The sequence below is a fragment of the Oncorhynchus mykiss genome, chromosome 9, assembly GCF_057628025.1.
Source record: "Oncorhynchus mykiss isolate SJ-2025 chromosome 9, ASM5762802v1, whole genome shotgun sequence".
NCBI classification, from domain to species: Eukaryota; Metazoa; Chordata; class Actinopteri; order Salmoniformes; family Salmonidae; genus Oncorhynchus; species Oncorhynchus mykiss.
The window spans coordinates 68,768,194-68,779,430 of record NC_143030.1 but is presented as its reverse complement, the minus strand read 5'-3'; the positions used below and the strand labels follow the sequence as shown (position 1 = coordinate 68,779,430).

Below are 11,237 nucleotides of genomic sequence, written 5' to 3'. Positions count from 1 at the left end.
TCCAGGAAGTCTTGGTGGTTCCAAACATCTTCCATTTAAGAATGATGGAGGTCACTGTTCTTGAGGACCTTCAAATGTAGCAGAAATGTTTTGGTACCCTTCCCCAGATGTGTGCTTCGACACAATCCAATCAAGTTGCAGAAGAATCTCAAGGATGATCAATGGAAACAGGATGCACCTAAGCTCAATTTCACGTCTCATAGCAAAGGGTATGAACATTTACGTAGATAAGGTATCCATTTTCCTTCAATAAAATCTAAAAATCTGTTTTTGCTTTGTCATTATTTGGGGTATTGTGTGTAGATTGATGAGGAAAACTATTTTATCAATTTTAGAATAATACTTAATACTTGCCAAATGCACTTTTGTAAAATATTGGCCTCTTACACTATCCTTAAAATCCCACACCCTGCTTAATGTTTGGACAGTGTGGCCCGTTTGTCTCCCAAAAAAAAAACATTTTTGATTGTCATTATATACAGGAATATTGCATTATGGTCACAATTAAATTGCAATATAAACACAAGTTAATTCTCGTTCATTGAACGTGGAGAACAGAGCAGCCAATCGTGTCAACATGAAGTTCCCAGCCAAGAATTTGCATAATTTACGTGCATCCATTCACCTGGTTACCATTGTTACCCGATAAGAAGGTAAACAAAAGACAGAAACAAGGCAGCGCAGGATGAAGGGACAATTATTAGCATCAGTCCACATTGCATGTCGCAGTGATTATCTATTTGCATCAATAAAAATGTCGGAGCTTATCACTTAATTTATGGCTCCCCTGCAAAGCGTCGCATTAGGCAGCGACCAAGAGCGGAAGCCATTTCCGACCTGTGCACTGTGCACCTAACCGGCTGGGCAACGACCTGTCATTTCAGGGAGCCCCACACCTGGCCCCAGCTGCTATGATAATCATGTTGTGAGTTTCTCAATCCTATACTGTCATGTTCTTTCAACAACCCTCTATCCACTATACCTGTTACACTGTTGTTTTCAAATAAACCAATTTGGTTGTTTTCAGCATTGTAATACCTAATGCATTGCAGAAGCTACTCAAACTGCCAGTTAAAATAATACAAAATACATTTTATTGTGAAGCGTTTCATGTTGGTCATTGTCCCATCAAGTTGCTACCATTCTGTATGATGTACAGAAGAGACCTGAGAGTGATGCAGATTGTAACCTCTACTTTCCGTACATTATCAGGTCTCTGAATACCCTTATGTGTTTTCTTCCCACCACCCAGATAATCACTCCTTCCCCTCGGAAGTATCAGCAGGACAGAACCTGGTGTAAAGTACCCTCTTGGCAGAACCCCCTTCAACTACACCACAAATAGGTTCAGGACCAAGCCTGTTACAGCTGACTCCAACCCAGGGTGAGTGTGTGGTTATTGGCAATGGCACTCTCCAAACTGTCCATGATAGGAAAACACTGATTATCTATTGTATAAATGCATTGCATGTATCAACCTTCAAATAGATTGACCACTAACAGCTGTTTTTCATGATGCAGCCCCGGGGCATATGCTCATGATACTACTCAGAGCCGGAAGGTGTTTTGGCCTATGAACTTTGGCTCCTCAGACTGGGGTAGACTGCCCCCGACTCAAGAGGAAAGCCTTGAGGACAGAGGTGTGTTATTTTACTTTGCATTACTATACAAAGTAATACAGAGATTCTTGTAAATGTATTTTCAGCAATAACATCTAATGCCATTGCATGTTTGTCTTATATAGCTGCTTTGTGACAAGGACTTTGCCAAGCAAAGGACATATCTACAGTTGTTGTACTCCTGACTCTGCAGGGGGTCAACCTGATACAAGCATAAATAAAGTGTTTTTATATATCCGCTTTAATCTAGATATTCACCATTCTCTCCAGGTATACAAAGTAGACAAAGTTGCCGGATTTTGGTCCTCGTGTATTTGGTGATTGGCTAAAATGTATCATTTGGGTAAATGAAAGGTTTTCATGTTAAAATACAAATCAAAACATTGATTTCCTACTCATTATTTATCAATGACTGAACTCATAATTTGGAAATGTTACATATTTTCTTTCACGACAGAACCACTCCACAAATCTGAAGGGAAAAAAATGAATAGCAAAATGTTTGTTTTCTCATGAATGTAACTAGTGAAGAAAGTCATATTGAGCAGTATTTGCCCTGTAGAAAGTTCAGGTGAGAGTCCCTCACTCCAGATGTCCACGTGGGTCCACTTCTCACAGAGGCACAGAACCGTTGACTGCTTCTTACAATTGACCCTTTGTTGTGTCTGACAGATAGAAGTCCGAATTAGTAGCTAAGTGTAGTAAACGTTCACTTCTTCCTCCTCACTTTGGGTTTCTTGACCGGCCTCAGGTATGGATTGTCAATCATGTTTTCTTCACTGGCCTTCACTGAGGGAACCACACCCCCAGGGGGCAGCATGGAATTCTCCTTATCAGCTCCAGGATCATCCTAAATTTTAATAAAGGTATAGATGAGGAAAATGAACATAATTTAAAAAATATAAACTAATTATTAACTAGCCTTGCCATGGACTCCATATTAGAGATGGATACTAACAGTGTCATCCCAATAAGGATGTAGCAATCAACACCAGCTACAGTTGAATATACATTGTGTATACCAAACATTAGGAACACCTTTCTAATATTGAGTTGCACCCCCCCACCCCTTTTGCCTTTAGAGCAGCTTTAATTCATTGGAGGTTTCAAAATCATTCCACAGGGATAATGACCAATGTTGACTACAATGCTTCTCACAGTTGTGACAAGTTGGCTGGATGTCCTTTGGGTGGTGGACCACTCGATACACTCGGGAAACTGTTGAGCATGAAAAACCCGGCAGCGTTGCAGTTCTTGACACAAACTGGTACACCTGGCACCTACTACCATACCCCATTCAAAGGCACTTAAATCTTGCCCATTCACCCTCTGAATGGCATACATACACAATCCATGTCTCAAAGCTTAAACATCCTTCTTTAACCAGTCTCCACCCCTTCATCTACACGGACTGAAGTGGTTTTAACAAGTGACATCAATAAGGAATCATAGCTTTTTCCTGGATTCACCTGGGCAGTCTGTCAGGGAAAGCAGGTGTTCCTTGGTTTTCCTCATGAAAGGTTAATTCTGTATAGGCGTAACCACATTGAACTGCAGATAATATAACTCTGGGTTAAATATTTCCCTTGGCCCTTGTCCCCGACTCACATTGAGGTTGTTGCCTGGCGTGTTCTCGCTGTCGGTCTGGTCATCCTGTTCAGAGGAGTCCGTCTCCTCCAAAGTCTGCAGCTCCAGTTCTGAAGGCAGTAGGGCACTGAGATACGGGATGGAGCTGGGCCGCGCTGCGATCACTGGCAATCACAATAACAAAGGCACAAGTTATATTACCAATGCAAACACAGGCACATAACACTGTCTGTATTAAGAAATGAGATTAGTGGGAACTCAAAACTTTTTTTTACAGATTGAGAAAGAATGAAGGGAAACATATAACAGAAATAGAATCACGTGTGACCACAACGACGAGCGCGCACTCACAAGGAAAGGCAGTGATGTCATCCTTGAAAAGGCTCTGTGTTTCTCCGGTCTTGGCCATGAAGCGTGTGAGAGCTCGCTCCACGTCTCTCCTCTGAGAGGCTGCCTTCTCTCGCACCACCTGGTAATCTGACACAGGCTCCCGAAACGTCTGTGACAGAAAGACAACAGGGAGGAAACTCACTCATCTTTCAAATCTTTTCACTAGACTACTGGAAAAAGTGTAAAAGCGTATTAATACTAAGATGTTTCTGGCTGGGAAAACTAAGAAGTGTGGTTAACTCACTGGAGTTTTGATGTAGGTGTGGGGATCAGGGAACTCAGGGAAGTGGCTGGGTATGTGGGAGGGATGAGTGCGTTTCTGTCCAGCGATCAAGGCCTTCGGGATCACAGGAGCATTTGTTACTGGAGCTGAAAAATACACACAAATTGTCAGGTAGGCAACTAGGCATCACAATTACTTTCATTCTAGGACCAGTCACTAGTGCTCTATAGTGTTCTTGTGTTCTGTGCTCAGTTCTAGTCCAAGGGTGTTCACAGTCTTCTTTAAATAACTGATCTCAGTCCTCTTAAAGTTAACTTTTAAAGCACCAGCACAGCTGGTGCTGAAGAACGACAAAACTATTGGAACACAATAAAGAGAAAAACGGAGACGATTACACACTACAACCAAAGAAAGGTCCTGTGTAGCTCATGTGGTAGAGTATGGCGCTTGCAACGCCAGGGTTGTAGGTTCAATTCCCACGGGGGACCAGTACAAAAATGTATGCACTCACTACTGTAAGTCGCTCTGGATAAGAGCGTCTGCTAAATTACAAAAAAGGTATGTCAAGCAAAAGTTACAAAAATTATGTCAACAGTTAGGACAAGGGATAACAACTAAATCAAATCAAAGTTTATTTGTCACGTGCACCGAATACAACAATGCTTACTTACAGGCTCTAACCAATAGTGCAAAAAAGGTATTAGGTGAACAATAGGTAAGTAAAGAAATAAAACGACAGTAAAAAGACAGTGAAAAATAACAGTAGCGAGGCTATATACAGACACCGGTTAGTCAGGCTGATTGAGTTAGTATTTACATGTAAATATGGTAAAGTGACTATGCATATATGATGAATAGAGGGTAGCAGTAGCGTAAAAGAGGGGTGGGTAGTGGTGGTGGCAGATGTGTTGCTACCTATTAAAGTCTCCGGCCACTAGGGGTGAGTGGTTTCCAGTTTGTTTATTTCCTTATACAGCTGACTGAGTGCTGTCTTAGTGCCAGCATGTCTGTGGTGGTAACTAAACAGCCACGAAAAATATAGCTGAAAGATCTCTAGGTAAGTAGTGTGGCCTGCAATTTATCACAATATACTCTACTTCAGGTGAGCAAAATCTAGAGAATTCCTTAGATTTCCTGCACCAGCTGTTGTTTACAAATATGCACAGCCCGCCCCCCCTCGTCTTACCGGAGTTACAAATAACACAAAAAAAGAATCACATAATAGCACAATTGGTTGGGCGCCCGTAAAACTGCTGTAATTTCTTCTGTCGCCATGTTAGGAATCTAACTTTTGCCATTGCATAGAAATGCACACAATATAAGCACGAGTTGACAATAATTGACTATTTTTGACTGCTGTCATATCATACATTCATTATAATGCTATTATTGCTTGTGTCGAGTGTCACTATTTATTTAAGGCCACTTGGCACTTATAATGGTGTTTAAGCTACTGATGTTTTCACCGCATGTATTTTGACTGTGCGTTCTGGTGTTTGGGGTATTTTTTGGGCGTTATAAAAATAAACTTACTGTGTTCCAACACATATGCTTTCTGTTTCATAGTTGTAACAATGGCACTCCATGAATAACATGAAGTGAACACTTATTTTCTATTTTTTTCACATATCGTATTCTAATGTTTTTTTTTATTTTTTTATTCAACTAGGCAAGTCAGTTAACAATAAACTCTTATTAACAATGACGGCCTACCCCCCGGCCAAACCCTCCTCTAACCCGGAAGACGCTCGGCCAATTGTGTGCCACCCTAAGGGAATCCCAATCACTGCCGGTTGTGACACAGCCTGGGAACGAACCAGGGTCAGTAGCGACGGCTCTAGCACTGAAGTTCCTTAGACCGCTGCACCACTCGAGAGGCCTCTCTCTAACAGTAAAGACATACTCACGGGCAGTTATAACCATCCTCTGTGATCTCTTGGCATACACTGGCAAAGTGTTCACATTGAAACCTGTGGTGATACATGAGAGATAAGTTGATGAAGGCAAATTAAATAGAGATTTCATTTTCAAGCTGCAATTCTTTAGCATCTTTCCTGAAGTTAAACTCACCCATTTCAATGAGTGTGACCACAGTGTCAGAAAGGGTGGGCGTGATTCTGGCTGTGTGTTCACAGTACGCCTTGGCACAACGTCCCACTTCAGATATGTCTCAAAAAGCATAGGGAATAGACACAAATTAATGGTCAGTAATACAGACATTTGTGATTATTTCTTAAAAATCCTAGTCACTTGACATGGTTTGTTGTTTAATTCAAGCCAGCAAAGGGTTATTGTTAGTTTAATCCCAAACTGAAAACATGTATACATTTTCAATAACAACAAAACAATGGTTGCATACAGCTCTGGATCATCTCAGTGAGTGATTCCACGGCCGCCTTCTCTGCGCTTTCGAACCCACACTCTGTCAGCAGCGAGCTCACCACCACTTGGAGGGTGCGACGCCGGGCAAGCTGGTAGTTCTCTGCCGGACTGGACGTAGCTTTACCACCCCCTGAACGCTGTAAAACAAACATGTGGTGGGTGAGAAAACCCTTTCACTCAGGGATAGCAAACTACAATAGTCAGCATTGTTGACGTCAACGCCAGGTTATAAAACAGCAAGTCAGCCACCTACAACATTCGTTTAAACGTAACGTTAGCTAGTGAATGACTTTCATTTGATGAGCCCCCCAAAAAAAATTATAGCGTCTCTTAATTTGCTAGTTAGCTAACGGCGTTACATAGCTATGACAAAATATTTTATTTACCCCTACTACAGCACTGAATCCACCCGCCATCACCGCAGGGTCTGCCATCTGCACGGTATATGGGGATTATTTTCTATCAAAAAGCTACAGTTACACAAAATTACGCCTTTCTGACTAACTAATAAATTATCTAGCTAACGTTACTGTAGCTAGGTAGGTACAGCCAGAAAAACAACATTGACGTAATTTCCGGCAGGACAGGCAGTTTCTGCTTATAAAATAGATTTGCTGCCACCTACTGCATGAACTGTCTAAAAGCAATTATAAACTGGGTGGTTCTAGCCCTGAATGTTGACTGGCAGCCGTGGTGTATCACGCGTATGACAAAACATTTATTTGTACTGCTCTAATTACGTTGGTCACCAGTTTATAATAGCATTTAGTCACCTCTGGGGTTGTGACATATTGTCAATATACCACGACTAAGGGCTCTGTCCAGGCAATCCGCGTTGCGTCATGCGTAAGAAAAGCCCTCTTATTGGCCATATACTACACCTCCTTCAGCGTTCCTGTCCCTTTTCAAAATGTGTGTCCTCTCTGAAACCTATAGTATATAAACATTGGATTGCTGATGCTATGTATTGGCCAATGATAGGCTTTGAAGCCACTGACCTCCATATTTGTACACCTCAGAAGGAGCAGTCCTTCAATGGAATGGGTGGAATTTTACAATATTTAAATTAAATGTTTCAAGGACAGAATGACATGTTTTTATGTATTTCTTTCTTGTAGTGGGAACAGTAACATTGGACCTCTAAAATGTTTTACCTTAAGATTTTTTAAATATTTTTATTTATTTATGTTCAGTTCAAATAAGTATGCATGAAGGTGTCTGTAATAGAATATACTTGGCAAAAATGAATGTAGACATTTATAAATGCATTTCTATTACTTTTTTACACTAGTGGAGGAGTACAAAAATGCCTGCGCAGTGGCCTTAAAACAGAGCCCCCTGTCAGTCATCTAGGGTATATATATACATTATTGGACAGGCTACCTTAGGTTACTCAAAACACTGTTTGACATGAAACACATCATGACCCAGTGGTAACATAAAATAGGTTTATTAGGTCGCCAAAAGAAAATACAAATTCTCAATCAGTCATAAAGCTTCTGCTGCCCAGCAGCCAGTCATAACTGTAGCCTGTTGTTGCATCGGCCCATCCATCCATCCATCCATCCATCCAGTCTCTTCTCTTCTCATTGCTAATACGTCAAGGTGTCCCTAAACATGGCCAAATTATCATGATAAAATCACCAAGTGCAATCCCTTTTGATTGCCAGGTGGATTTAGCTTATTTCACAACATTTTGTGTTCTACGTGTTGGTTTCATTAGTGTGTGTAGAGTTCAATCAACATGAGAAGGAGTTGCAGTGCATCTTCAACAGGCATGTGACCTGATAGACGCCCTCCTCTGACGACTTTCCAGTGGCTTCTTTGCATCAATCTCTGTTTGCAACTCATCCACAACATCAGGCTCGTCAGTGATTATCTCTGGCTCCAGCATTTGCCTCTTCTTCTCCTCTGTGATCAGCTTGATCATTTCTTCGTCTAATGGCTCCTGATCACAAAATGGCATGCAGACCGTTTCCACCAGCCCACCGACCACTCCAAACAATGCCAGGGTAGAACCCAGCAGGTACACCTTCATCATGCCCCGACTGGGCCTCTGGCTCAGGATCTCTTTAGCGAAAGGAATGATCTCGTTCATAGTCTCCATTGTCTTAAGTTGAGTCTATGGAGAAAAAAATTACATTTAATAATTAATAGGCTATTCAATGGCTCTGCAAAGAAAAAATAACTAATTTGCTAAATGATTAGTATTGACCGCCGATCCTTTTATGATCATCATAATGCATTAAGTAATATATCAGTGAAAATATCTCAAATAATATTCTGACCATGTAGATTTCACTGTATATTTCTAAATTAGATTGAATGAAGAGTCCACAGAAAAGAGCAGAAAATATTTTTATATACTTACTTGTATAGGAACCTGTTAAATGATTTCCTAAGATTTCGTGTTAGTTCGAGCATCCACAAACGAAGATGCAATGAGATGTGCTGGGTTTTATACACAATGGGATCCATGTCAACTCCCACATAGTGTCAAATGATGAATATTCATGACGATGGGTGTTTAGAGCAAGTGCAGTGGTGGAGGCAACTGCTTTGAGGCAATGTCTTCAATGTCTGGTGCAATTGGCATTTGTCCAGTGATGTTTTAGAAACAGCCAGGAGTGGGTACAAAGGCAAGGTCATCGAAAACCTCCATCTTGCCAAAATATATTGTGCAAGTAATATCACGTGAGTCACATGTGTTTGGGTCATGCAACATAGATGCAATGGTGTGGTTGGACAAGTTAAAGTGATGCTCTAGAGGTTTGTATAATTTCAGCTAGTAGTTTTGAAACTAGCGCTCACGAGGCAAAAGGGGTCTCTGAAAATTGTGCACAATTGTGTACTTCGTCATCCATTTCATATGATATGCTACATCCCGCAAAATATGATATGCTATGAATTCCAATTTGTATGATATGTTACAAATTTGTAAGTACTTAAGATCCCGGACTGCATCTTTATTAAGTGTAGTAGTGCTGAATAGGCTACTGTATTACTGCAGTCTTATCACGTGAAAAGCAGTCATCACTAAGCCCTGAGTGTCAGCTTGACAGTGTATGATGCTACGTAATACAACTACAGAAACTCATTGATCTTGCTGCTTTTAAACACTGCTATGAGTGTGGCCTGTTAGTTCTACACTGACATGTCATCAGAAAAACATTTAGTTCAATTATGTCAACGGTGAAAGTCCTGACCCTCTTTTGTGGGTCTCATCTACCTGCAAAACTTTTGAAGTTGAACTAGGCAAATAGTTCATCATAAGAGTGAACCTTGTATTGCCTACTATTCTTTTATATTCTGGAATTGACAACTCCACAATGAATAATAAAGGGTGCTTAGACTAACACTACACATGTTGCTGAACATTGACCATCATGTGCATTTGGTTGATTGGTTTGTGTCCAGTGTCTGGTTGCTGAACATTGACCATCATGTGTGGTTGGGTGGTTTGTGTCAAGTGTCTTGTACATTAAACACCATCAGGAGAGGTTGACTTGTATCCAATGAGAATTATTTGATGTTAAGTACCTCCCCCATAAAGATCAATCAAATTATCTCTGTGGCTACCCCTTTATTGGTTGGAAAGCCCCAGCTGCAGTATTCGGTTCATTCCTAATCAAACAAAATTGTACAGATAGCTTTGTGTAAGTCCTAATGCCTCTGAGACCTCCTGTGTCAGTGCCTTAGCCTATGGGTGTCCACAATAAATGGGTGTATATATTGACATTGATGATAAGTCGATGAGGTTACGTTGGATGTGTGTGAAGAACCATGCCCTTTGACATGATTTCCAAAAGGAGGACAAGAGGAGGAAGGCAGTCGTCTGGATCTGTTGTGAAATAGTCTGTTCCCTATCACTCGTCACAGAGGGCCATGTGTTGGGGCACTGATGGCGATAATAAAATACAGAACATATTGTCAGACCTGGGTGACTGTTGAAAAGGCTTTTTCACACTCCAGACCCACTGACATTCTTCAAAATGTGACTGCCAGTCAGACCGAAGGGATAAAGTCCACTGTAAAATTGCGTTGTCACACATTGCTATCTGGAATCCTGAGATGCACACTCATGTTCTTTATTCTCATGCTATGTGCACAGTAAATTCAACCTTTCCCTTCTCACTGGTTCTTGGCCATGATAAACTCCCTAGAGGTAATGTTGCATAATGTGGCTGCAATTATGCTGTCAGAAAAACCCTTACGTGTAAGAGGAGAGCTCCACAAACTCTACACAGACTCTGTTTTAGTAGTGGCTCTGAACTGGCATGTATGTAACTGTGAAGAAACTGGGAGACTGTTCGGGGACCGTTGACCCATATTTCTGGGTTCTGTGCCACGCTCTTTTGCCTGAATAGGAAGTCTGTCTCGCTAGCTGTGCTCCAAGTCAACTATTTTGGGGTTGGGCGAGGAGGGAAGTGGGGTGGGAAAGAGGGATAACACGCTGCATGTAGCGCTCATGTGGGGACCTTTTCATCCATACCACATGAGAAGAAAGGACAAAAGTACACCAACTGGGGTCAAACGTTTTGTGTAGCCTTCCACAAGCTTCCCACAATAAATTGGGTGAATTTTGGCCCATTCCTCCTGACAGAGCTGGTGTAACTGAGTCAGGTTTGTGGATCTCCTTGTTCGCACCTGCCTTTTCAATTCTGCCGACAACTTTTCTATAAGATTGAGGTCAGGGCTTTGTGATGGCCACTCCAATACCTTGACTTTGTTGTCCATAAGCCATTTTGCCACAACTTTGGAAGTATGCTTGGGGTCATTGTCCATTTGGAAGACCCATTTGCGACCAAGCTTTAACTTCCTGACTGATGTCTTGAGATGTGGCTTCAATATATCCACATAATTTTTCTTCCTCATGGTGCTATCTATTTTGTGAAGTACACCAGTCCCTCCTGCAGCAAAGCACCACCACAGTACAATGCTGACACCCCCATGCTTCACGGTTGGGATGGTGTTCTTCGGCTTGCAAGCCTCCCCCTTTTCCTCCAAACATAACGATGGTCATTATGACCAAACAG

The 11,237-nt window shown here is 41.5% G+C and overlaps 2 protein-coding genes across 3 annotated transcripts; both read right to left on the bottom strand.

Annotated features, from left to right (window-relative positions):
• Window positions 1-1,065: 1,065 nt before the first annotated feature.
• Window positions 1,066-6,801, bottom strand: LOC110532625 (transcription initiation factor TFIID subunit 8). Of its 2 annotated transcripts, none has more exons than XM_021616686.3 (8): window positions 6,588-6,801; window positions 6,179-6,338; window positions 5,890-5,988; window positions 5,727-5,789; window positions 3,841-3,965; window positions 3,558-3,705; window positions 3,228-3,370; window positions 1,066-2,469 (listed from the first exon to the last, which is right to left on the bottom strand). In XM_021616686.3, the coding sequence occupies exons 1-8, from the start codon at window positions 6,633-6,635 to the stop codon at window positions 2,329-2,331; spliced, it is 927 nt and encodes a 308-aa protein (XP_021472361.1). In that variant the 5' UTR covers window positions 6,636-6,801; the 3' UTR covers window positions 1,066-2,328. The 2 variants fall into 2 exon arrangements, with proteins under 2 accessions (XP_021472361.1, XP_021472362.1); XM_021616687.3 differs by having other exon boundaries at window positions 5,890-5,976; window positions 6,588-6,775.
• An 834-nt stretch (window positions 6,802-7,635) lies between these two features.
• g0s2 (G0/G1 switch 2) lies at window positions 7,636-8,689 on the bottom strand. Its single transcript, XM_021616683.3, has 2 exons — window positions 8,573-8,689; window positions 7,636-8,323 (listed from the first exon to the last, which is right to left on the bottom strand). The coding sequence occupies exon 2, from the start codon at window positions 8,306-8,308 to the stop codon at window positions 7,970-7,972; it is 339 nt and encodes a 112-aa protein (XP_021472358.1). The 5' UTR covers window positions 8,309-8,323; window positions 8,573-8,689; the 3' UTR covers window positions 7,636-7,969.
• Window positions 8,690-11,237: the final 2,548 nt, after the last annotated feature.

Bases quoted from the DNA above. Each gene is read 5' to 3' on its own strand.
- LOC110532625 (XM_021616686.3), bottom strand. From the start codon at position 6,635: ATGGCAGACCCTGCGGTGATGGCGGGTGGATTCAGTGCTGTAGTAGGG. The intron at 3,706-3,840 runs GTGAGTTAACCA...TTTCTGTCACAG, and splicing joins ACACCTACATCAAAACTCCA to ACGTTTCGGGAGCCTGTGTC. The intron at 2,470-3,227 runs GTGAGTCGGGGA...ATTAAAATTTAG, and splicing joins CGCCAGGCAACAACCTCAAT to GATGATCCTGGAGCTGATAA.
- g0s2 (XM_021616683.3), bottom strand. From the start codon at position 8,308: ATGGAGACTATGAACGAGATCATTCCTTTCGCTAAAGAGATCCTGAGC.